Source organism: Podarcis erhardii (genome assembly GCF_964252035.2).
Source record: "Podarcis erhardii genome assembly, chromosome: 12".
NCBI lineage: Eukaryota > Metazoa > Chordata > Lepidosauria > Squamata > Lacertidae > Podarcis > Podarcis erhardii.
The window spans coordinates 7,459,035-7,484,730 of NC_138513.1; the positions used below are offsets into that span (position 1 = coordinate 7,459,035).

The window sequence follows — 25,696 nt, forward strand, 5'->3', positions numbered from 1 at the left end:
AAATCTTGACCAGATCATGGTTGCGAAAAGGAAGGATTCCCCCCCAGGGACCAAAACAGATTAGTTCACTCACAGCTGTTGACTTTTCTTGAGGCGCAGGTAGCAGCTGCACCAAGCGTTGTCGAAGGGAGAGGAGACGCCTTCTTTCTCCTTGTGAGTAGCGCTTCCTGGATGGTGATAAAGTGACAAGACAAGGTGTGTTATGAGGCCAATGGGCAAGGTACATTCTTTCACCTTTGGTGGACGTGACCAAGGATTAAGGCTTTCTGGGAGATGATTTATAACGAAATGAAAAAGGTATTTAAATATACTTTCTTGAAAAAACCAGAGGCCTTTCTCCTGGGCATGGTCGGACAATTGGTGCCAAAGAAGGAAAGAACTTTCTTTATGTATGCAACAACAGCAGCAAGAATACTCATCGCGAAGTATTGGAAGACACAAGATCTACCCACCCGGGAAGAATGGCAGATGAAGGTGATGGAGTACATGGAACTGGCGAAAATGACTGGAAGAATCCGAGACCAGGGAGAAGAGTCGGTAGAAGAAGATTGGAAGAAATTTAAAGTTTATTTACAGAAACATTGTAAGATTAAGGAATGTTAGAGGGAGGTTGGAATGAAGCGAAGTGGTTTTAGCAATAATGTTGTTAAGAGATATGTAAAAACGGATTGTCAACATGTAAAAAATTGTAAAGTTATAATATACTACGATAAAGTATTAAGATAAATGCAAAAAGGGTAAGGACTTGCTGAAACAACTATTGAACTAGAATACAAAAGAGGGAGGTGTGAGGAGGTCAGGGAAATAAGTAAATGAAAGATAAGACACAGAAAGATTGAAATGTTTTTAATTGTTTTTTTACTTTTTCTGTACTTTGTATTTTTTGTTTTCTTTTTCCTTTTTTCATTTTTGTAATTCTCTTGAAACTTTAATAAATATCATTTTAAAAAAATGAGGCCAATGGGCATGGTGTGAAGTCACTTGCTGAAGTCTCGAGACCTCATGAAGAAACAGAACACATTAAACGAGGTGTGTTGATTTCAACAGGTCTAACATCTGAACATGTGTTTTCTCACTCAGGCCAAGTCTTTCCTATCCCTTTCCCAACAGCTGATACCTCATCCTTTAAAACTGTAGTCCAGGGATTCACAGAATCATACATGTTGGAAGGGATCACGCCAGTCATCTAGCCCAACCCCCTTCAACGTAGGAATCTTTGACCGAACATGGGATTCGAACCCACAATCCTGAGATTAAAGAGTCTCATGCTCTACCAGCTGAGCTATGATTGAAAATGGGACCTGGGAAGCTGCCTTAGTATAAGTTAGCCCACTGGGTCCAACTGTCTCAGTACTGTAAACACTAACTGGCCATAGCTTTCCAAGATTTCAGACAGGATTTGTTATCTACTGAGTTGAATAGGATCCAAAATGCAGCAGCCTGATTGGTCCTAGAACAATAGGATTCAGAATGCAGAATGATTGGTCCACAGGAGCCACCCAATCCAGCTCCAGGTGGAAGTGAATCCGCAACCTGATTGGCCTACAGGAGAATCCCGGAATTAGCCAATCACGTGGGACCCATTGTGTAAATAATGTATATAAAGCAGATATTTTGGGGGAACTTTCATTCCCTCACTACTATGAGCTGAATAAGGTAAAGGTAAAGGGACCCCTGACCATTAGGTCCAGTCGTGGTTGTCTCTGGGGTTGCGGCGCTTTATTGGCCGAGGGAGCCGGCGTACAGCTTCCAGGTCATGTGGCCAGCATGACTAAGCCGCTTCTGGTGAACCAGAGCAGCACATGAAAATGCCGTTCACCTTCCCACCAGAGCGGTACCTATTTATCTACTTGCACTTTGATGTGCTTTCAAGCTGCTAGGTTGGCAGGAGCTGGGACTGAGCAACGGGAGCTGACCCCGTCACGGGGGTTCGAACCGCCGACCTTCTGATCGGCAAGTCCTAGGCTCTGTGGTTTAACCCACAGCGCCACCCACATCCCTTATAAGCTGAATAAAGAGCATAAAATCCACACTCGACTCTGAGTATCTTTCAGGATTCTTGCCCCTCCCTCACGCTCTTTGGAATAAGAAAGGGCACCCACCTCGCTGTCCGATTTGTTTTCTTGCAGGTGGGTGACGACGTCGTACTTCCCCTCTCTTCTGCTGTTTCCCTGGGAAAGGAGCAAGGAAGCAGGCTTGGACCCAGCGCTTGGCTGTTGGGTGGCTGCCATTTTCCTGGATGTGACCTGGCTCTTCCTAGGAAGGTCAGCAGCTGAAGTTACGGCAAGGAATCCGTTAAGGCTTGGTGAGGATGCAGCTCTTCGGGAGTCAAAGCTAGCCTGAGAATCACAGCTCTTGCTCTTCACTTCTCTGGTTTGTCGGAGGGTAAAATTCTCCGCGGATCTGCTCCCGGGGGCTCTGGGGTCATTGTTTTGGATGACGTCTGATTTGGGGCCAGACCCATGCGCTGGGGCCTTCTGCAGAAGCCTTCTCTCTAGGACCTGAAACCGTAACAAAGAACAGGCTTACCGGCTACACCATATATCCCATATATACTGTTATTTTAGCACATGCCACTGGGGCAAAAGACTCGTCCTGCAATGTTTAACCTTGTCTCGCTTCGAATTTCACTCTCCAGTCAGGTGACCTGTTACACTTGAATGACTCTCCTTGCCATGATTATTCATGATCTGGACAGCTATTTTTTTAATACCCATTTATTTTCAACATTATCCACCCCCCTGAACTCCATATTTGGGTCCAGGTGTGCCAACTCTAGGGGCCAAAGGCATGTCGGTCCCCTCAATATTTGTTTAAAGGCTGTTGGGCCCCCACAATCTTGGCGGCAACCTGGTGCCTCTGTTCAGGTGCCAATGCCCTAAATAATAATAATAATAATAATAATAATAATAATAATAATAATAATAATAATAATAATTGTACCTCACCCATCGGCTTCCAACATATGGAAAAACATAATAAAACTTTAAACAGTTTTTTTAAAAAACTGCCTTTCTATGTCTTCTAAATTCTGAAGCGAAACCCCTGCACCCTTTGAATTTTGTGGAAGAGGAAGTTTTATTTAAATATATATTCTGCAAAAGAAGCAGAGTGTCAAGAGGGAGGCAGAGTTTTTGTTGCAGTGTGGTTTGTCTGTGTGTGAGAGGACATTGCTGGGTCAGGATAGCCATATTGATTCGTATGCTGTTGAGGTGAGGGAGGAATAGGTCAATTTATGAAATTTATATACCGCCTTTCATCCAAAGATTTCAGGGCAGTTCACAGTCTAACTTAAACCTCTTCGGCCTTCTCGCTCACCTTTGACTTCTCTTCAGTTGTGGAAGCATTTTCTGATATATTCTGATACCTACAATAAGGAAAACAGACCTCAGGGAAACAAAAACGAACCAGTCATACCACCTCCCTGGGGAGCCCTTAGGACAGGACTGGCTGACCTGTGGAACTCATGGCCACTTGGGATGACATCTCCCATCACTTCCGCCAAGTGCTGGCTAGGTTTTATGGGAGTTGGTGTCCAACAGCACCCAAAGTTAAGGTTACCAGATTTTTTTCAATGAATCTGGGGGACACTTTAATTAATTAATTAATTAATTAATTACTACGCGTTCGGGACAGTGATGCTGCAGCGATGGGGCGGCCACCACCTTGAACTAAACCACCACATTTCCCCTTCCTCCGAGGCTTCTATCTCCTTTCTCCATGACCCTGGGCAGCCCCTGAGTTGTTGGTTCTTCGGTGGGGAAGCAGTGTGCGGTGGGTCAGGCATGGAAGGCGGAGAAGGAGGGCCGAGAGTGGAGGCGGTGGTGAGGCTCGGGCAGCCCAATGCCTCCCTTCCCATTGGAGCAGCCCCAATCCCATTCCTACTTATGTGCAGGCAGGAGGGGGTGGGGATCCCTCAACTGGGAAGGGAGGCTTCACACTGCCTTTTGGAGCAGCCCCATCCCAACTCCTACCTGCGTGCAAGCAGGAGGGAGCAGGGATCTCTCAGCTGGAAAAAGAGGCTTCCTGTTGCCTAACTGAGATATCCCTGCCCCCTCCTGCTTGCACACAAGCTCTGATAGGCAGCGTGAAGCCTCCCTTCACAGCTGAGATATCCTTGCCCGCTCCTGCTTGCACACAAGTAGGATTTGAGAGGCTGCTCCGATAGACAGCTTGAAGCCTCCCTTCGCAGCTTAGTTGCTGGAGTCAGGGAAGGTGGAGGCAGCCTGGAAGCTGCATCTTAGAGCCCCTGCCCCACCATCATATGGGAACTTCTGAGCAGCTCCTGAAGCCAGCCAGAGCCAACCGCTCCGGGCTGCTGAGACTGCCACTGTTGTGTTTCCCAGGGACATGAGATGAAATCCGGGGACATTCCGGGGATGGAATTTGTCCAGGGACTTAGTCTAATCTGGGGACTGTCCCTGGGAAACGGGGACGTCTGGTAACACTACCCAAAGTGCCACAGGTTCCCCACCTGTGCCTTATGAGAACTACATCTTCCATACAGCGGTGCCTCGGGTTAAGTACTTAATTCGTTCCAGAGGTCCATTCTTAACCTGAAACTGTTCTTACCCTGAAGCACCACTTTAGCTAATGGGGCCTCTCACTGCTGCCGCGCCGCCGGAGCACGATTTCTGTTCTCATCCTGAAGCAAAGTTCTTAACCCGAGGTACTATTTCTGGGTTAGCGGAGTCTGTAACCTGAAGCGTACGTAACCTGAAGTGTCTGTAACCCGAGGTACCACTGTATGTCCCTGCACCCTGGCATGCTATTAGCCAACACAAAGGGAAAGGGACAAATTGAGAGAATTGAACCCCACCTCCATCTCTCTCTAGCCATTTGTTGTTGCTGTTCCTGGACCACCAGTAATTTAGTGGGAAGGGAAGGGAGAGGCTGTGTTTGGGGTTATGGTGGAACAGTTTGAGAGGTATGTGGATTATCTTTCACTTTTCAGAGGCTGTTTTTCCCCTCAGCTGGAACCGGGATTAAAACAGAGTCTCCGCAAAGCATTTGGTTACTATCATGCTGTCTTATCCAGAAATTCCTTATCCCGTGGCCAAGCTCCTCCAGTAATGCTATTCAAAATAAGCAACGTTCGGCTGAGATCCCCTGCACAGTTAGTTAAAAGTTTCCCTGCTTTTTCTTGCTGTTCGGAGGTGGCATGAGGGTTGTCGATGAATTCCCCCTTATTGAGACTGTTTCTTGGGCTTTAGTGATTGATGCCCTTTCATTTTCAGTTTGCGTTGCTTGTATAGCAAAATAACACTTTACCTATCAAAGAAAGCCAAGGAAAAAAGCAACACCAGGAAATAAGTAATTAAAGCCACTCTTAAAAAAATGCTAAAGGCATTCTCCTTACTGAACCACTAATTCCGAAACGGACTTTCTTCCCAGAGGTGCAGGTCCAAAATTCTGTTTTCTCCCCGGCGACTCCAAAGTATTTGACAATCTCTGGGAAGCCCGTGATCTCACGCTGGGACTTCTGTCCATGTCAGCAAATTAGCATCATTGAATCCTCACACCTGGTGGTATATTAAAAAGAAGCTTCTGAAGGTACGAATTCAAGACATTCTAACAAACCAGATATCAAGGAAGGTTGAAGGAGGTGCTTTAAAAGGGGAGAAGGATGGGGAGAGATGTTAAAATGGATTAAAAACCAGTTTGCTCCCACAAAAAGTACTGGCGGCCACCGATGTGGATGGCTTTAGAAGAGGGTGAGACAAAAACCATGGACAAGAAAGTTATCAATCTCTTACCATTGGCTAAGGTTGATCGGAGCTAGAGTGCAACGACATCTGTAGGACTCTAGACTGGCTTTCCTTGAGCTCAGACAAAGAAGCTCTGAGTTTGAATCCCATTACAGGCATGAAAGTTGCTTGGGGGCTACAAGGCAACTCCCTCCCACAGCCTCCCTGACGGCTCTTTGAGGTTAATGTGGAACCTTTGAAGGTCCGCTCTGAGTGCCTTGGAGAAGGGATGGTATAGACACAGGAGGAAACGATTTATTTATTTGTTTGAGATGGTTAACAGACCACGGTACTTACCTGCCAACGGTTGGTTTCCTAGCCCGCACTGGAGCACGGCAAAAGCATCCTGAAGACTTCTCCAGGTGGGGACTTCCAGTTTCTTGTCTTTTGTCTGGGCTGTTTAGCTGCAGCAACCAGGTGGGCAAAGTCCACTGACTTTGGGATCCAATTAAACATTAAAAGTTAGGCCTTGAGAACAGCAATGGCAGAGCTTGAGAGGAGAGAGAGAAAGCTCGGGTTTTCTTGTGGGGGAGGGGCTTTGGTCGGATCTGCAAACCCCACTACAGCGGTACCTTGGGTTAAGAACTTAATTCGTTCTGGAGGTCTGTTCTTAACCTGAAACTGTTCTTAACCTGAAGCACCACTTTAGCTAATGGGGCCTCCTCCTGCTGCTGCGCCACACTGCACAATTTCTGTTCTCATCCTGAAGCAAAGTTCTTAACCCGAGGTACTATTTCTGGGTTAGCGGAGTCTGTAACCTGAAGCGTCTGTAACCCGAGGTACCACTGTACTTGATAGTGATGGGAACTAAAACGGATTTACGTAATTTCGATCTAATCCTCTGATTTCTTTCTAATGTGGGATACTTGGGCATAAGGCTTACTTGAGTTATATTGGAGCTACTTCTTTGATAGTAAATTTACCCTTGGCTTGTGCAGGTTGAGCTATTTGTGTGTGGAAACCATGTATAGCATTTCTCAAACTTGGGACCCCAGCTGTTGATGGACTACAACTCCCATCACTCCTAGCTAGCAGGACCAGTGGCCAGGGATGATGGGAGTTGTAGTCCAACAACAGCTGGAGACCCAAGTTTGAAAATTTAGTGGTCTCTGATGGAGGATTCTCATAACGCTAGGAATTTTATTTTATTTATTTTGGGTCTGTTCTCACTTTATGATTCTAAGAGCTTTGAGGCACAAATAGCTGATGTTAATATGTTAACAAGAGGGCCATTGGGGCACCAAAAGAATATCCTTGCTGGCTATTCATTGTCCAGGAATGTCCTTTGTTCAGGGTGTGGAAAGGGGAAGGAGGAAGAACTTTGACAACAGGATTGTGCTAGTAAGCAAAAACTCAAAAACTTAAGCCTAAAGCTCTTCCTGGTCCTAGCCAATGGTTTCCTTAACTTGGAAAGACTATACTATAGTGAGAAATTGGTGAAGAGGTGCAGCGCTCATTTCTCACTTAGGGGGCTGGATCCAGACACAGCCTTTTAGAAAATAATGAAGTTCAACACGCTGTTATAATTTGGGGAGGGGTGTAAGCCGCATGCCGAGACCCTTCTAATTCCTGGTTACAGTAAGTGTTAAAATCTAAGCAAGGATTCAAAATCCTGGAATAGCCAGGCTAGCTGTTGTCAGGAGCTCAGCCTACACTCGAGTAGGACCCTGGTAGAGACACATGCCTGACTGACATGTTCTCTCCCTCCTGGTCGATCGTTTGGGAGCTTCATAAGCTTTCTTCAGCCTGAACATCACAGCAACTGATGCCAACAGACATCGGCACACTTAGGGATCCGCAGAGTTTGCACAGCTTCCTTAACAGACCTCAGCAACTCAGCATTTTGGCTAATCTACTTTATTTACATATAAACACACACGAAGCACTGCAACATGGCTCCCTCTGTCTCTAGCATCAGACAGCGAAGAGAGAGAACAAAATACAAGGTCCCACTTCACAGAACATAGTAACACAAGCATCCTGTCTCTGTCACCTCCCACTCTTTGGAGTCAAAACATATACCATCATGTAAAAGACAACATTCCCATGACTGCAATCACGGAGCAGGAATTCTAACAGCTTCCTGGTGTGATAATGACCCTCTAAGTACAGATCATTAAGGAAGTGGCTCTGTGCCAGACGACAAATGGGTGGGCATCTCTCCCTTAACTGGCTGGTAGTTACATATGTATAAATAAATCGTATATCCTAAAGGCACCGCAGTCTCTGCTGTGCCTCATTCCAAAGGAAACACGAACCCTGGGTTAGCACCTGGGACCCCTGGAGTCGCACAAGTTTGGGGTGAGGTGCGACAACGCCACTGCTGTTAAGGAGGACGATGGTTACAGGTGCCTAACCAAGAAGGGCTATGGGCTGCTTAGGAGACACAAATGGCTGGTGACTAAAGGAATCCGTGGAGGCTGGTACCCATTAGGGATGGTGGGATGGAAGGCCACCAACAGCAGGTGGAGCCAGAAACAAATGCAGGTGGAGGCCGAGGCAACTGATACTAGTTTTCTCTCTTCCCCAATTAATTCGAGGAGAGCAGCGCTGAGGTTAAGAAGCCAGGAAGTTGGCAGCCAGGCAAAGCAGCTGAAGTGATTATAAGCAGGGAGACAGGCAGGCTGAGGACAGAGTGAGGTTGGTGGGAAAGGGCCGCTCTCACCTTCAGTCATAAGGAATAAGCACTGTTTTTGTTGTGGTGGCATTTGGTTTTTTTTTTAAAAAAACAGGGTCCTGTTTTGACAGTAGCATTTCTAGTTTCGTTTACACAGTCTTGTTTGTGCTTGCAATCTGTTAAAAAATAAAATAATTAGTGATGTTTCCTGGCTTCATTCCCCGCTGCCACCCCCCACCCCCAGCTTCATGGAGTTCCTGATTTTACACACACACACAGAGTGCTTAAAAAAACCACAACACCCACAATGTTTAGGGGGGACTCTCATTTTGACTCAAGAAAATCGCCGTTTTATAGTTCAAATAGGGAAAAACAAATACAGTAAATGGACAAAAGTACAAAGATTGACAAAATATTTAGGGGTATGCGTACCCCTGCATCCACCCAGAAAAAAGCACTGTGTGTGTGTGTGTGTGTGTGTGAGAGAGAGAGAGAGAGAGAGAGAGAGACACACACACACACACACACACACACACACACACACACACACACACGGTTTGGCTTGTGCTGAGTGCAGGCCCAAATAAACATGTGTTCGCCTTGTGCAATGATACATATCTCTTTAATTTCAATTGCCCGCCTCTGGTCTGAGACTTCAAACTCCATTTCCCCTGGTTTCTTGACGAAAGCTTGGATCTCAGAGGTTGTTGCAAAAGAACGAGGGAGAGCACCATCTGTTGAACGCTGCTTCTGAAATTTCCCATTTCTCCATCCGGGAAGGACAGAGAACTGTCTGCCCCCATTTAGACTGAAACACCCAGCTACTGAATATTTTTTCTTGTCACAACCTACTACTGCGTTTCAGATCACTTGGCTCCCTGTCATTTTCCCCACTGAGATTTCTCCAGCCCCCAAAAGTCATTTCCATAATTATTGGCTCCTTGTTAAGGAACCAAAAGTTATCAGCTAAATGCAGACGTACAGCAAACGAAACATACTTTTTTTTTGAAAAAAGCGTAGTGGTGCCTAATGTTGCTGCTGCAACACAGACTGCCAGGGCATCACAATCTTCTGTAGATGGGAATATCTGAAAAGCTTTCTCTTCCACCCTAGTTCTATCTGATCTAAAGATCGGCTCTACCAGGCATTGCAGGATCCTAATTTAGGCAGTGTTGTGTATCATTTTGGGGAGTGGAATGGGGATGGAGGAAGAGGTTGGTTGGTTGGTTGGTTTAGAAACAGATGCTGTTACAGTGGTGCCCCGCAAGATGAATGCCTCGCAAGACGGAAAACTTGCTAGACGAAAGAGTTTTCCGTTTTGGAGGTGCTTCGCAAAACGAATTTCCTATGGGCTTGCTTCGCAAGACGAAAATGTCTTGCGAGTTCCTGCGGGGTTTTTTTTCCTCCCCCCCCCTTTTTCTAAGCCGCTAAGCCGCTTATCTGATAAGCCGATAAGCCGCTAAAAGCCGCTAAACCGCTAATAGCGCTAATCCGCTAAGCCGTCAATGGGCTTGCTTCGCAAGACAAAAAAAATGCTAGACGAAGAGACTCGCAGAACGGATTCTTTTCGTCTTGCGAGGCACCACTGTATCTTCAACTCCCATCAACCCTTCCCAGCATGGCCAGCAGTCAGGGGTGATGGGAGCTGCAGCCCATCAAAATTTGGAGAGTGCCATCTTTGCAATCTCTACTTTAAATAGAGATATACAGTATACAGTCATACCTCGGGTTGCGAACGTGATCTGTGTGGGAGGCACGTTCGCAACTGCAGCCGCATCTGTGCACATGCATGATGCGATTTGGCATTTCTGTGCATGCGCAAAGCATGATTTAGTGTTTCTGTGCATGCGAGAGCACTGAAACCCGTTCTGGTACTTCCGGGTTCAGCGCGGTCCGTAACCCGAAAACACACAAACCGCAGTGTTCGCAACCCGAGGTATGACTGTAAATGACTTATTCAGAACCACTGATCTTTGTTTACATGGGCACGGAATCTGGAAATGCTTTAGCTCCGCCCACGGGGTCTCTGTTCCTTGCCAATAAATGATTGCACGGAAATGTCCTTTTCCTTAGTGAACCTATAACAATCTCAGGAGTGCTGTTTTCACATCCACTTCTACTGAAATCTCTCTATATAAAATTTCAGACTCAGAGATATATGGAGATGGCGGAAATGACTGGCAGAATCCGAGACCAGGGAGAAGAGTCGGTGGAAGAAGACTGGAAGAAATTTAAAATTTACTTACAGAAATATTGTAAAATTTTTGAATGCTAATGGCATTGAAATGAATTGAAGGGGTTCTAGCAACGAGGCTGAAAATAAGATTGGATGGATAATTAGACAAATTAATAGGATATGAATTTGCTGAATTAATTTTTCAACAGGGATGAAAAAGGGAGATGTGAGGAAGTCAAGAAAATAAGTGAATCAAAGATGAGAAGTAAAAAGAGGGATTTTTGTGTTTTTTCTTCTTTTTTAAAAAAAATGTGTTTTTTCTTTCCTTTTTTGAAACTATTTTTTTTCTTATGTGTTTTATAACTTTGTATTTTTGTGTATTTCTTTTTCTTTTTCTTGTTTGTTGTTATCTCTAAAACTTAATAAAAAATATTTATATATATATAAAAATTCAGACTCAGAGTTCCTAATTAATTGGGTTTTTCCATTTCCCACCCATTCTGGATTAACCTCATACCCTCCAGCATTTCTCTGATGAAAACAGGGATGTCCTTTTAATAATAATAATAATAATAATAATAATAATAATACTGTAAATACTGTAATGCACCAGCCACTCTAGGCAGTTTCCAACATACAGTGGATGCTTGGGTTGTGAACGTGATCCATGCACATTCGCAACCCGCAGCGGCGTGTCTGTGCACGCACGGGCTGTCATTTCGCACTTCTGCACATGTGCGACCGCCGAAACCTGGAAGTAACCCATTCCGGTACTTCCGGGTTTCAGCGGGTGCGTAACCCGAAAAAACGCAACCTGAAGCGTCTGTAGCCCGAGGTAAGATTGTATATCAAAACATAATAAAACATTGCACATTTACAAACTTGCCTATACAGGGCTGCCTTCAGACATCTTCTAAAGGTTGTATAGTTACTTATCTCCTTGACTCGTCAGTCAGATAACTCCATACTTTCCAGTTACAGATAGGTAGCCGTGTTGGTCTGCCATAGTCAAAACAAAATAAAAGAAAAAAAATTCCTTCCAGTAGCACCTTAAAGACCAACTAAGTTAGTTCTTGGTATGAGCTTTCGTGTGCATGCACACTTCTTCAGATACACTGAAACAGAAGTCACCAGACCCTTCTATATAGTGAGAAGGTGGGGAGGGGTATTACTCAGAAGGGTGGTGGGAATGGGTGATTGGCAGATAGCTGTGATGAGCCTGTTGACGACTCTTAACGACTGCAATAGGTCTTACAGGAAAAAGCAAGGGGTGAGAAGGTGAAAAATGGCTTTGTCATGTATAATGAGATAAGAATCCAATGTCTTTGTTCAGACCAGGTCTCTCCATGGTTTTAAGTTTGGTAATAAGTTGCAATTCAGCAGCTTCTCTTTCCAGTCTATTTCTGAAATTCCTTTGAAAAGAACAGCTACTTTCAGATCTTGTATAGAATGTCCTGGGAGATTGAAGTGTTCTCCTACTGGTTTCTCTGTCTTGTGATTCCTGATGTCCGATTTATGTCCGTTTATTCTTTGGCGTAAGGTTTGGCCTGTTTGTCCAATATAGAGAGCTGAAGGACACTGTTGGCATTTGATGGCATACACAATGTTAGACGATGAGCAATTAAATAGTCCTGAGATGGTATGTGTGATGTTGTTGGGGCCAGTAATGGTGTTGTCCGGGTGTATGTGGCAGCAAAGTTGGCATCTGGGTTTATTGCAGGCTCTGGTGCCAGTGTCCGTGTTAGGTCTGGTTGTAGTATTATTGTGGGTTAGGAGTTGTTTAAGATTGGGTGGCTGTCTGTAGGCAATGAAAGGTCTTCCTCCCAGAGCTTGAGAAAGAGAACTGTCATTGTCCAGGAGAGGTTGTAGATCTCTGATGATGCGTTGTACTGTTTTAACTTGGGAGCTATATGTGATGACTAGAGGTGTTCTGTTATTTTCTTTTTTGGGTCTGTCTTGCAGCAAGTTCTCTCTGGGTATCAGTCTGGCTCTGTTGATCTGTTGTCTAACTTCATCTGCTGGGTATTTTAGTTCTAAAAAGGTTTGCTGTAGATCTCTTAGGTGAGAATCTCTGTCTGTAGAATTGGAACAGATGCGGCTGTAACGTAGTGCCTGGCTATATACAATGGACTGTTTGGTATGTTTGGGATGGTAGCTAGAGGCATGTAGATATGTTTGTCAGTCAGTTGGTTTACGGTATAAGGTGGTGTCTATGCGTCCATCCTGTATTTTTATAGTCCAAAAAATGTATTTCTTGCATAGATTGATTCATTGTTAGGTTGATTGTGGGGTGAAAATCATTGAATTTCTGGTGGAAGGTGTCCAGGGTCTGTTGACTATGTGTCCAGATGAAGATGGTTCTTCTCACCATTTATTTACTTTATTTGCTTCCTGGGCTGCTTCTGAAATAATGCGACTCTCCTACAGCTGATGAGTTCCTGTTGAAAAGCTGTTCTTGCTTGAGGTAACTGGCGCTGCACATTGTAAGCTTTGAAAGTACCAACCTTGAGACGGAAGGTCAACGTGAAGCATAAGCCAGGAGAAGGAAGAATCCCAAGGCCCTTCTCTCCCTGCTGGGGAGGAAGCATCTCAAGGCAGGAAATGTTCAGGAAACCTATTAATAACCTCGCGGGAGCAGTGTTGCCTAAGTGTACATCAGCCTGCAGAAGAGGTGCAAATGCATCTCTGTGCGCAGAGCGATGGGCACAAGGCCAATGGCAATAACTGGAGCAAGTCGCATGGAAGAGCTTTCAGGGAAGGCTCAGGGCCCAAGTGCTCAGGCTTGTTCTTTCGTTTTTACTGCAACCCTGGGGTCCCTCCTGAGGTGCAAAATTGTGGCTAGGAATTAAGAAACCAGGTGCCTCTGAGCATGTGCTGAGTCCAGGAATCATAGAATGGTAGAGTTGGAGGGGACCCCGAGGGTCTTCTAGTCAAAACCCCTCTGCTTAAAAACCAACAAGGAGTCTGAGGGAGTCTGTTCCACTCTCAAACAGCTAATAATAATAATAATAATAATAATAATAATAATAATAATAATAATTATTATTATTATTTATGGATACCCTGCCCATCTGGCTGGGTTTCCCCAGCCACTCTGGGCGGCTCCCAACAGAATATTAAAAACACTATAAAACATCAAACATTAAAAAACTTCCCTAAACAGGGCTGCCTTCAGATGTCTTCTAAAAGTCAGATAATTGCTTATCTCCTTGACATCTGATGGGAGGGCATTCTACAGGGTGGGCGCCACCACCAAGAAGGCCCTCTGCCCTGTAACCTCACTTCTTGCAATGAGGGAACTGCCAGAAGGCCCTTGGAGCTGGACCTCAGTGTCCGGGCTGAACATGTACTCTCTAACTTCCTGACTTTTTAGAGCACAAATACTCCTCAGCATTCTGAATTATCTTTACTGTTTGGTTTAAGGGCTTTTTAGAAGCAGTCTTGAACTTGGTAAACTGTTACTGAACGTGATTGCCTGGACATACATCAAGGCTTAAATTTTAATTTCTTGGTGGCATTCTTCCAAGTCTGAACTTTTTGAAACAACCAAATTTCATTCTAAATTTTGGTCCTATCTTTAACTTTAACTAATGGCACCAGGAGCGGCAACCCTGCACACACTTTCCTGAACATAAGCCCTGCTGAACACAGCCAGATTTCTTCCGAGTTAATATGCTAAAGGTTTTGCTGTTTCATCTTGTCAGTCCTATATACACCAAACAGTACAACGCATCATCAGAGATCTACAACCTCTCCTGGACAATGACAGTTCTCTTTCTCAAGCTCTGGGAGGAAGACCTTTCATTGCCTACAGACAGCCACCCAGTCTTAAACAACTCCTAACCCACAATAATACTACAACCAGACCTAACACGGACACTGGCACCAGAGCCTGCAATAAACCCAGATGCCAACTTTGCTGCCACATACACCCGGACAACACCATTACTGGCCCCAACAACATCACACATACCATCTCAGGACTATTTAATCGCTCATCGTCTAACATTGTGTATGCCATCAAATGCCAACAGTGTCCTTCAGCTCTCTATATTGGACAAACAGGCCAAACCTTACGCCAAAGAATAAACGGACATAAATCGGACATCAGGAATCACAAGACAGAGAAACCAGTAGGAGAACACTTCAACCTCCCAGGACATTCTATACAAGATCTCAAAGTAGCTGTTTTACTACAAAGGAATTTCAGAAATAGACTGGAAAGAGAAGCTGCTGAATTACAACTTATCACCAAACTTAAAACCATGGAGAAACCTGGTCTGAACAAAGACCTTGGATTCTTATCTCATTATACATGACAAAGCCATTTTTCACCTTTTCACCCCTTGCTTTTTCCTGTAAGACCTATTGCAGTCGTTAAGAGTCGTCAACAGGCTCATCACAGCCATCTGCCAATCACCCATTCCCACCACCCTTCTGAGTAATACCCCTCCCCACCTTCTCACTATATAGAAGGGTCTGGTGACTTCTGTTTCAGTGTATCTGAAGAAGTGTGCATGCACACGAAAGCTCATACCAAGAACTGACTTAGTTGGTCTTTAAGGTGCTACTGGAAGTAATTTGTTTTGTTTTGACTATGGCAGACCAACACGGCTACCTATCTGTAACTGGAACTATATACACCAATGTCATTCCTAATCAGGCCAGCAGAGGGAGCACAGACCTTGCTTCTGTTAAAAGAAACTTGAGGAAGAAACTAGCAAGATGTCTAGGGCGAATGGAGGCATACATGCGGACGTTCATCATAAAAGAAGGAAGCAGAAAGAAGATGACTCAGAAATCAGAAGTAGAGCATTTGGCATTGGAGAAAGAATGAGGATAGATAAGGTTGTATTGCACTGACTTCTCCACCATGCACCTTGAGCAAGACTTGATGGGAGATTGTGCAAAAAGCATCCACTCAGGTGGCGCTGTGGGTTAAAGCCTCAGCGCCTAGGACTTGCCGATCGAAAGGTCGGCGGTTCGAATCCCCGCGGCGGGGTGCGCTCCCGTCGTTCGGTCCCAGCGCCTGCCAACCTAGCAGTTCGAAAGCACCCCCGGGTGCAAGTAGATAAATAGGGACCGCTTACTAGCGGGAAGGTAAACGGCGTTTCCGTGTGCTGCGCTGGTGCTGGCTCGCCAGATGCAGCTTCGTCACGCTGGCCACGTGACCCGGAAGTGTCTGCGGACAGCGCTGGCACCCGGCCTATAGAGTGAGATGAGCGCACAACCCCAGAGTCTGTCAAGACTGGCCCGTACGGGCAGGGGTACCTTTACCTTTACATTATTATAGCTTAGGCTACAGCCAGATGACACATTTACCCCATGGCTGACCTACAGCCCAACTGGGGGTATGAATTCTGAAGGGCCTCTGCTCCCCCATAAAGGTTTGCAGCCTGGGTGAAAATATTGCTTGGACTACTGCAATGCACTCTATGTGGGGCTATCTTTGAAGGTAACTCGGAAACTGCAATCAATCCAGAATGCGGCAGCTTGACTGGTGACTGGGAGTGGCTGCCGAGACTATATAACAGCGATCCTGAAAGATCTTCATTGGCTCCCAGTACATTTCTGAGTGCAATTCAAAGTGTTGGTGCTGACCTTTAAAGCCCTAAACGGCCCTAAATGGCCTTGGTCCTGTATACCTGAAGGAGCGTCTCCACCCCCATCATCCAGCCCGGACACTGAGGGCCTTCTGGCGGTTCCCTCACTGTGAGAAGTGGGGTTACAGGGAACCAGGCAGAGGACCTTCTCGGTAGTGGCTCCTGCCCTGTGATGTCAAGGCAAGAAACAACTATTTTACTTTCAAAAGACACCTGAAGGTGGAAACGGCAGGTTCTCCTCTCGTGACTCTCCTTGCAGCTTGCGCAGTTCCCTTCTTCTTGTTGAGGCAGCTGTGGTCTGTGCGCTGCTTGAGTGCGCTGCTGAACTCAGTGCACCTCCTCCCTGTTGGATCCTGGGTCATCAGTGAGGTCTTCGTGGTGGACCCTCGGTTGGGACGGCTGGCTCGGCTGTGCCTCTTGCATCAACCTCTCGGCAGCTTTAGTTGCCAGGGCCTCCTCCAGAGCGACCTGGAACGTTAGGTCCTTCTTAGCGTAGAGGCATCGTTGCAGCTTCTCATCCTTCAGGCCACCAACGAGGCAGTCACGAAGCATGTTCTCCAACTCTGAGAAGTTGCAGAACCAGGCGGCTTGGTGGAGAGAGGTCTCAAACCCAGTTATGGTTTCCCCAGGGGCTTGCCGCTTTGTGTAGAAGGCATTTCGATGAGCCACCACTGAGGGTTGTGGCGAGCAGTGCCCCTTCAGCCATTCCATTATTGTATTGTAAGGAACAGTAGCAATGCCTTCAGGTGCAAGGAGAGTCCGGGCGATTTCGAATGTCTCCTCTCTGCAGACACTGAAGAATATCGCCCTCTTCATGGCGTCTTCTTCGTTGGTGACCCCTTTGGCTTCTAGGAGGAAGGTGAAATGGGAGGCGTACGCTTCTCAGTCTCCGAATACTGGGTTGAATGGTGAGAAGCTGCTGTCGGTTGCCATTCTGAGTTCCTTGGGGCCCGGAGCTGAAGCCTGGATACACGGTGCGAGGCAGCAGTACGGCAGGTGGCGGTGCTGCGGTGCTGTGTGTGGCGGTCAGGTCAGCAGGATCCCACCTTCGTCGCCAGTGAAATATACTCGTCAAGAGTGGATTTCATGCACTTTATTCAGCTCATAGTGGTGAGGAGGAATGGAAGTTCCCCCAGAATGTCTGCTTTATATACATTATTTACACAATGGGCCCCAATCAGGTTGCGGATTCACTTCCACCTGGAGCTGGATTGGGTGGCTCCTGTGGATCAATCAGACTGCCGCATTCTGGGTTCTATTGTTCTAGGACCAATCAGACTGCTGCATTCTGAATCCTATTGTTCTAGGACCAATCAGACTGCTGCATTTTGGATCCTATTCAACTGAGTACATAACCGGCTCCCACTCCTATTGGCCATGCCAGATGCGGCTGATGGAAGCAGGATCCCAACAAAACCTGAACAGCTCTCCATATGTTGTTGGACTCCCACTTCCATCAGCCACAGGCAGCCTGGATAAAGGTGAAGGATGATGGGAGTTGGATTCCAGCAATATCTGGAAGGATGCAGGCTTCTTACCCTTGCCTTAAACTAAACTAAAAAAAAAGATATTATTTTTAGTTTAGTTGGGGAGAACTTCTTTATTTCTGAGCTGCAGTGCAAAAGCATCTGCAACAGGATCTCCTCTTTCCAACTAATATTCCTTAATCAGGCCCATTTTATCAGATTTTAACTGGGGGAAGGGCAACAACATCCTCTCTTTCTATACCACTTTCCAGGCATTTGGCACACTGGCCGAGAATGGAAATTATAGCCAGATCTTCATAAATGTTAAAAGAAGGAAAGCCCCAAAGAGCCAGGTGGAGGAATGCCAGGTGTGTCGCCCAGGTGTGCATTCAGATCCTTCCGTCTTGGAAAGAAACCTACTCAGGAAAGTCCCTTTGCTTCTCTGGTTTCTCTCAAAGTTTGGAAATTTCACAACCCTAGCCAGGTGCCTCGCTTTTTCCGTTACCCTGTGGGATATTAAAATTAATTCAACGGTTTTTCATTTTTACCACATTGTAAGGAAACCTTCCCCACTAAGTGGTTGTCCCCACCCCAATGCACATTTGGGTTTCCAGGTCAACTCAGCTATGACTTCCAATAAAACCAGAAAACGGGAAAATAAAAAGGAAGAAAAAACCAGATCCAATTGTGCTGGCCCGACCCTGACACTGTGAATTTTTCCTAATCCCTTCCCTCCACAATTCTTGTAATCCTCGCATGGAAAGGTAATTTGCAGCATGCCCAGCAAATTGCATTAGTAGGATATTTCGGATTGGCGCTGCGTTCTGCAGAACAGGACTGGACCACCTCTTACATGGAGAGTATCCCTGTCTGAGCTGCTTCTAACCAGCTAAGCTCATGCGTAACTTTATCACGTCTTCTATTGAATTTTGAAAATTGATAGCAAGAAGAGCAGAGGCATCATTAATACGGCAACGCTTCGTGGCTAGTTTGATAGGAGTTACTTCTGGGTGAAGACAGTTAGGATCATGTTGTGACACATTTAAAAAGAATCTGAAACAGACTGAGTGATTTGCAAGGGACCAGAAAATTGTCCCTTTACCTGGTAAAACTGAGAGTCCTGTTTCCTTACAATGCTTGGCGTCTTTTCCCTGGGCTCTGAATTTTTCTGCAGCTGCAAATGCAATGAATCGAAAGGTGTCTCTATTTGTCACATCTGACAGGCGTGCTGCAACCTAGTGCAGCTTGTGCAAGGACGTTTTATCACGACACTTTTTAAATTTTATTTTATTTATGCTTTTGCAGTAAATTGGTAGGTCCATTTCACAATGTTCTTCATTATCCTACATTATCCCCCCACACCTCTCCATGGGTTCCTCTTTACTCTTAGTCGTGCTACATATCTTTCTAGTTGATGTAGCTGCTGTTCCTATACCCAGTCCTACTCAGAGATTTATGTAACTGCTGTAATTCTTTAAATATGCCCCAAAGTTTTCCCACTCCTCTCTTATGTTCATCCTGGTTTCTTTGCAGTCAGCGCTGCTGACTCCACATATTCCTAGTTACCGGTAGGTAACCGTGTTGGTCTGCCATAGTCTAAACAAACAACAACAAAAAAATTACGAAAGCTCATACCAATAACAAACTTAGTTGGTCTCTAAGGTGCTACTGGAAGGATTTTTTTTTTTATTGTTATTATTTTGCTTCCACATATTCCATTAACTTATTCTGCCAGTCCTCTTTCGTTGGACTGTTTTTGACCTTCCACATTTGTGCATCGGCTATTCTGGCTACAGCAGTTGCGTAAAGAAAAAGATTTAATACACTCTTAGTACAGTGGTACCTCGGGTTACATATGCTTCACGTTACAGACGCTTCAGCTTACAGACTCCGCTAACCCAGAAATATTACCTTGGGTTAAGAACTTTGCTTCAGGATGAGAACAGAAATCGTGCTCCAGCAGCGCGGCAGCAGCAGGAGGCCCCATTAGCTAAAGTGGTGCTTCAGGTTAAGAACAGTTTCAGGTTAAGAACGGACCTCCGGAACAAATTAAGTACTTAACCCAAGGTAGAAGAAGAAGAAGAAGAGTTTGGATTTGATATTCCGCCTTTCACTCCCTTTAAGGAGTCTCAAAGCGGCTAACATTTTCCTTTCCCTTCCTCCCCCACAACAAACACTCTGAGAGGTGAGTGGGGCTGAGAGAAGTGTGACTGGCCCAAGGCCACCCAGCAGCTGCATGTGGAGGAGCGGGGAAGCGAACCCGGTTCCCCAGATTATGAGACTACTGCTCTTAACCACTACACCACACTGGCTCTCCACTGTATCATGATACAGGTACCACTGTATCATGACAATTTTCTTTAATTGAGTGTCATCTTGGTACATGAGATGAAGGAAGAGGCAGGTGTGTGTGTGTGTGTGTGGGTGGGTGGGTGGGTGTGTTTTCATCCTGGCCCCATAGTCAGGGCACAGCTTGCTTTCCTCAGAAGGGCCCTGATCTTCTGGAAAGTTCCCCTGCCGAAACCCCATCGAAATAAACAGGAGAGGGCCAAACCCCCCACCGCTTGTGAAACACCAGTCAATGGCAAAATCAGAAGGATATTGGTTTCCTCACAAAAGGATTAGGAACAGATGCTAAAGGCAGCCCCTTTGAGCTGATTTAAGAGAAAACAGCTGAGTTCATCTAGCAATCTTTGGAGGGGGGGAGGAAAGGAGGGGGGGGGGGCTAATTTGCGCTGCACCATTTGACCTGCAATTCTGCATTTTGGGAAGGAAGCGCCATCTAGGATCAACACAATGCAACTTCTGCAGCCGAGTTTTCAACTTGGATTTATACCGGCACTTTTTTGGACCCTTGTTGCGTCAGGGGGTAAATGTGGCCTTGGTGCTGGAACAGTTTTGATGTAATAATAAGTCATGCTTTATTTACTATACTTAATTTGTATATCCATTGCCCTTCACTCAAGGCAGTGCATGGAAAAATTAATCAGACGAGACAGTTTTAAAAAAACCCATCTAAATATAGTAGTAACGAGAAGATGGATTGTGACTCTGTTTCTGACAGCAGTCGCTATTCGAGTTATCGTTATCATTACCATTATATTTATCAAATTTGTATACCGTCCTTCATTCATAGATCTCAGTGAGAGCCAGTGTGGTGTAGTGGTTAAGAGCAGTAGTCTTGTAATCTGGGGAACTGGGTTCGAGTCTCCGCTCCTCCACATGCAGCTGCTGGGTGATCTTGGGCCAGTCACACTTCTTTGAAGTCTCTCAGCCTCGCTCACCTCACAGAGTGTTTGTTGTGGGGGAGGAAGGGAAAGGAGAATGTTAGCCGCTTTGAGACTCCTGAAGGGGAGTGAAAGGCGGGATATCAAATCCAAACTCTTCTTCTTCTTCAGGGAAGTTCACAACATAATAGTGCAACATAAAAACACAAAATGCATGATAAAATTGAGAACAGAAAAACCCTAAACCCAATAACCCCCCTTCCCACCCACTCCCACAAACACATTAAAAAGCTGTATAAGATGTTAATCAGCCAAAGGCCTGGTTGAAGAGAAATGTTTTTGCCTGGTGTCTGAAGGCATATAATGAAGGTGCCAGGCGAACTTCCCTGGGGAGAGCATTCCACAGACAGGGAGCCACTGCAGAGAAGGCCCTGTTTTTGTGTTGCCACCCTCCAGACCTCTTGTGGAGGAGGCACATGAAGATGGGCCTCAGAAGACGATCTCAGGTTCCAGGTAGGTCCATAAGGAGGGAGGAGGCCCTTGGAGTATTGTGATCCTGAGCCATTTAAGGCTTTAGAGGTCAAAACCAGTGTGGAACCAATTGGCAGCCAGTGCGGTCAGGCCAGGACTGGCGTTATATGCTCAAACCATCTTGCCCTGGTGAGGAACCTGGCTACCTAATTCCGCACCAGCTGAAGTTTCTGAACTGTTTTCAGAGGCAGCCCTATGTTTAACCCATTGAAGCAACCTAACCTAGAGGTTATAAACTACCTGTCATTGAGTGGTGGGGGTACCAGGGCTGGCAGGGCAAAGGCAACTCAGAGGAGGGAACCAGCAGCTGTTGGGGGTCCTAAGGACTTAGGTCAGACTTCAGCATCCCTCAAGGAACACAACGAGGCACCAGACCAATGAGAGAGCAAGAAGAGAGCATGGAATACCAGCCCATATATTGGGTAAAGTGTTCTTGTATGTAAACAGTTCCCAAGTTGTCAAAGGCTTGTAAGGTAAAGGGACCCCTGACCTTTAGGTCCAGCCGTGACCGACTCTGGGGTTGCTGCGTTCATCTCACTTTATTGGCCGAGGGAGCCAGCGTTTGTCTGCAGACAGCTTCCGGGTCATGTGGCCAACATGACTAAGCCGCATCTGGCGAACCAGAGCAGCGCACAGAAATGCTGTTTACCTTCCTGCCAGAGTGGTATCTATTTATCTACTTGCACTTTGATGTGCTTTCGAACTGCTAGGTTGGCAGGAGCAGGGACCGAGCAACGGGAGCTCACCCCATCATGGGGATTCGAACTGCCGACCTTCTGATCAGCAAGTCCTAGGCTCTGTGGTTTAACCCACAGCGCCAAATAGTGCTGCCATTTCAAAATCCATTCTGGAGCCAAGCTATCTTGATTTCCTGGCTGGCAGGCAGGCCAAATCCCAAACACACCAACCCTTGCTTTCCCCAAAGCATCCTACCTCCACTCTCCCAACTCTAACTGGACCCCGCTCTCCTTCTGGGACAGCCCCCTCCCCTTAAGCATTTCCAGCTGCTTGCGAAACAGACTGAACAGAGCCAAGCGCTCCATGGGCTATTTGCACTTGGCCATAACTCACCGCTTTGGCCAAGTGACAGAGACAATAACCGTGCTGCAGAAGGCAGCTATTTTGAGCTGTTTGGGCTTGTTTACTTTCATGGTTGCCATGGAAGCCCTTGCAAAACAGCAGCATGCTTAAAACCAGCTTGTTTTTAAGCCCCCCACCCACTCACCCACCCCAATGCATGTTGCAACAAGCTGGGGCTTCTCCGCTTTCTTCTGAACAAAGCCTGGCTTGGCCTGGGTTCAGATGCCCTCAAAGCTCCCCAATTGGGGTTGGCCTGCTGGAAACTTGGAGATCTTTGCCTGAACTTTTCAGGAAGAAGACATTTGGAGGGAAAATGGGAATGGTGGGGGCGGGGGGAGAGATTCGGTTCAGTTCGCACCAAAAGGCGAATCTTCTGATTTCGCACTTTCGGAAAGCAATGTGCGAATTGAAATAACCATCCCGCAAGATTCGCACGGCTCTGGTTTTCCCACAATGCGCCTCTCCGGCCAAGTATTGTGTACAAAACGGCACCCATTTGGAGGGCTGAAGCTCAATGATAGAACATCAGCCTTGCATGCAAAAGATCCCAGGTTCAAGGAGGGAATCTGGTCTAAAATCATAGAGAGCCACTGTCTGTCATTTCAGACAGTACTGAGCTAGAGGGAGCAATGGTCTGACAGCTTCCTACATTCCTAAAACAGGTACAGTGGTGCCCCACAAGACGAACGCCTCGCAAGACGGAAAACCCGCTAGACGAAAGGGTTTTCCATTTTGGAGGCGCTTCGCTAAACGAATTTCCCTATGGGCTTGCTTCGCAAGACAAAAATGTCTTGCGAGTTCCTGCGGGTTTTCCCCCCTCCCCCCCTTTTCCTAAGCCGCTAAGCCGCTTATCAGCTGATAAGCCGCTGATAAGCCGCTTAACAGCTGATCGCTAAAAGCCGCTAAACCGCTAATAGCGCTAATCTGCTAAGCTGTCAATGGGCTTGCTTCGCAAGACGAAAAAACCGCTATACGAAGAGCCTCACGGAACAGATTAATTTCGTCTTGCGAGGCACCACTGTATATAAATGCCTATGTAAGCAAAACCACCAAAATATTAGGCCAGATTGCACACAAGAACGTCTACGTTGGGAGAATTTCACACTAAAATGCTGGTGAATTTTCAAGTGGACTTTGTGGGGGAGGGATCCCCACAAATGTGAAAACGTGGATAACTTTACTGAAGATGGGGTGGGAATGAGAACTGAAAGAAACCAAAATTAGTAGATTTGCCCACCCCTAGGTGGAAAGTCTCCAAGTTCAGCTCCAGAGTAAATCAGACACATACCGTATTTTTCTGTCTATAAGATGCCCCCATGTATAAGACACCCTCTATTTTGGAGGACTCAGATTTAAGAAAATCCACCCTCGGCACTATCCGTGTATAAGACGCCCCCTAATTTTGGACATTATTTTTTAGGGGGGGGGAAACCTAGTCTAATACACGGGAAAATACAGTACAAAGCCTGCGTTTTGATGGAGTTGGGTGCGGATCTGTCAGGGACTGTGCTGAGGAGGGCTGCACTGAGGAATAATAGTGGGAGCCTCCCCCTTCCCCTGCTCCTGATTAGGATCCTGAATCTTCCCAGTATAGATTTGGAAAAGCGGTTTGTAGAGGGACGTAGTTCAGAAGGCCGAAGTTGGGAAGAACTGGCTGGTGAACAGCTAGGAGAAGAAATGGGAGAGGAAGAGTTAACAGACTCTCTCGCTGGAAAGCGTCCATCCGCTCAGCCAAAGGTCAAGGAGAGCAGATAAGGTGGTGGCGCAGAAAGCAGAGTGGTTGTGAGATCAGGTTGCAGGACGCGGAAGTAACGTGGGTGACAAGAGGGGAAGTGGGAGGAACCCTTAACTGGGAGCACCACCATTCCTAGGAAAGGATCCTTTGTTCTCTCGCTGTGATCATTAAAATCTCTAACTGGTAAGAGACTCCATTTGCTTTGTTCTGCTTATCTACTGCCAAAGGAGGGAAGGAAGACAAGTCCTTGAAGCTTGACAGGATCCTAACTCCCCAAGCCACTGCTGGACATTTGCAAACCATAGGGATATTCAGGGTCAGTGTTAGGCCTTAGCCCCACACATCCTTGTGTGACCTCCTGCATCACAATGGTGACACCCCCCCCAAACTTACCAAGTGGTGGGCAGACGCAGCTGCCTGATGCCTCCTTTCCCCCCAGAATGCTTCTGGGCACCCCAACGTAGTTAAAAACAGAGGCACCATGGGGGAAATTAATGTATTTTTTCCTTTCGTAAAAATTTTACACCGCTTGAAAGTAAAAACAAAAAAACCTCACAGTGCTGTACGAAAGACAAAAGAGCACCAGCAAAGGGGGTGGGGGTGGGAACAACAATCTTACTTTGAAACAGATGAAAGTTAACTTTCTAAAACAGAAAATCACCTTCACTTTCAAAGCACCTGGGTAAGTAAAGGTAAAGCGACCCCTGACCGTTCGGTCCAGTCGTGACCGGCTCTGGGGTTGCGGTGCTCATCTCACTTTACTGGCCGAGGGAGCTGGCGTACAGCTTCCGTGTCATGTGGCCAGCATGACTAAGCCGCTTCTGGCGAACCAGAGCAGTGCACGGAAACGCCATTTACCTTTCCGCTGGAGCGGTACCTATTTATCTACTTGCACTTTGACGTGCTTTTGAATTGCTAGGTTGGCAGGAGCAGGGACCGAGCAACAGGAGCTCACTCCGTCGCGGGGATTCGAACCGCCGACCTTCTGATCGGCAAGTCCCAGGCTCTGTGGTTTAACCCACAGTGCCACCTGCGAAGCACCTGCGTAGGCGTCAAAAAGAGAACAGTGAAGGTACCTGCTTGATCTCAACAGGCTGGTAGATCCAAAGTGGGTTCTTACAGATGTGGAACGGGTATCATGTGGCAGCAGTATTCGCGCCAACTCGGCTGATCAAAGCAGTCAGGTGGGCACATGTGGGGTAAGACCATCTCGTAGGTGAATTGGTCCCTATTTGTTAAATGGTAATAGTGGGCGGTTGCAGCCTCTGTTGGTGCCTTGCAAAGTCCCTGTCACCCTGGTAAGAATGTAAGAAGCAAAGGAGGTTCTGGCAGGGGGCGGTGGCCAGCCATGGTGGACCCTTGAGGGGACTGTGGAGCCTGGCATTTACCCGATAGCGCCGAGTGCCAATATTGGGCTTGATGCTGCCTGAATATCTTTGAGCACACCTGGTGGGTTAGAATAGGTGTTTTCGAAGCCATTCCTACCTGTTGCGTCCCTTTCCCATTAGGCTCCG

At 46.4% G+C, this 25,696-nt stretch overlaps 1 protein-coding gene across 3 annotated transcripts; it reads right to left on the reverse strand.

Moving 5' to 3' along the window:
- LOC309326041 (uncharacterized protein) lies at nucleotides 1-25,696 on the reverse strand. 3 transcript variants are annotated; one of them, XM_081834570.1, is made up of 7 exons: nucleotides 25,571-25,696; nucleotides 8,413-8,540; nucleotides 6,045-6,182; nucleotides 5,360-5,522; nucleotides 3,319-3,367; nucleotides 2,103-2,501; nucleotides 1-167 (listed from the first exon to the last, which is right to left on the reverse strand). In XM_081834570.1, the coding sequence occupies exons 4-7, from the start codon at nucleotides 5,488-5,490 to the stop codon at nucleotides 66-68; spliced, it is 681 nt and encodes a 226-aa protein (XP_081690696.1). In that variant the 5' UTR covers nucleotides 5,491-5,522; nucleotides 6,045-6,182; nucleotides 8,413-8,540; nucleotides 25,571-25,696; the 3' UTR covers nucleotides 1-65. The 3 variants fall into 3 exon arrangements, with proteins under 3 accessions (XP_081690696.1, XP_081690695.1, XP_081690697.1); XM_081834569.1 differs by lacking the exon at nucleotides 25,571-25,696 and having other exon boundaries at nucleotides 8,413-8,575; XM_081834571.1 differs by lacking the exons at nucleotides 8,413-8,540; nucleotides 25,571-25,696 and having other exon boundaries at nucleotides 6,045-6,305.

Excerpts from the sequence above, each read along its gene's own strand:
- LOC309326041 (XM_081834570.1), bottom strand. The coding sequence starts at position 5,490 with ATGGACAGAAGTCCCAGCGTGAGATCACGGGCTTCCCAGAGATTGTCA. Across the intron at positions 2,502-3,318 it reads CAACTGAAGAGAAGTCAAAG|GTCCTAGAGAGAAGGCTTCT; the intron begins GTGAGCGAGAAG and ends TTACGGTTTCAG. Across the intron at positions 168-2,102 it reads AAAACAAATCGGACAGCGAG|GAAGCGCTACTCACAAGGAG; the intron begins GTGGGTGCCCTT and ends ATCACCATCCAG.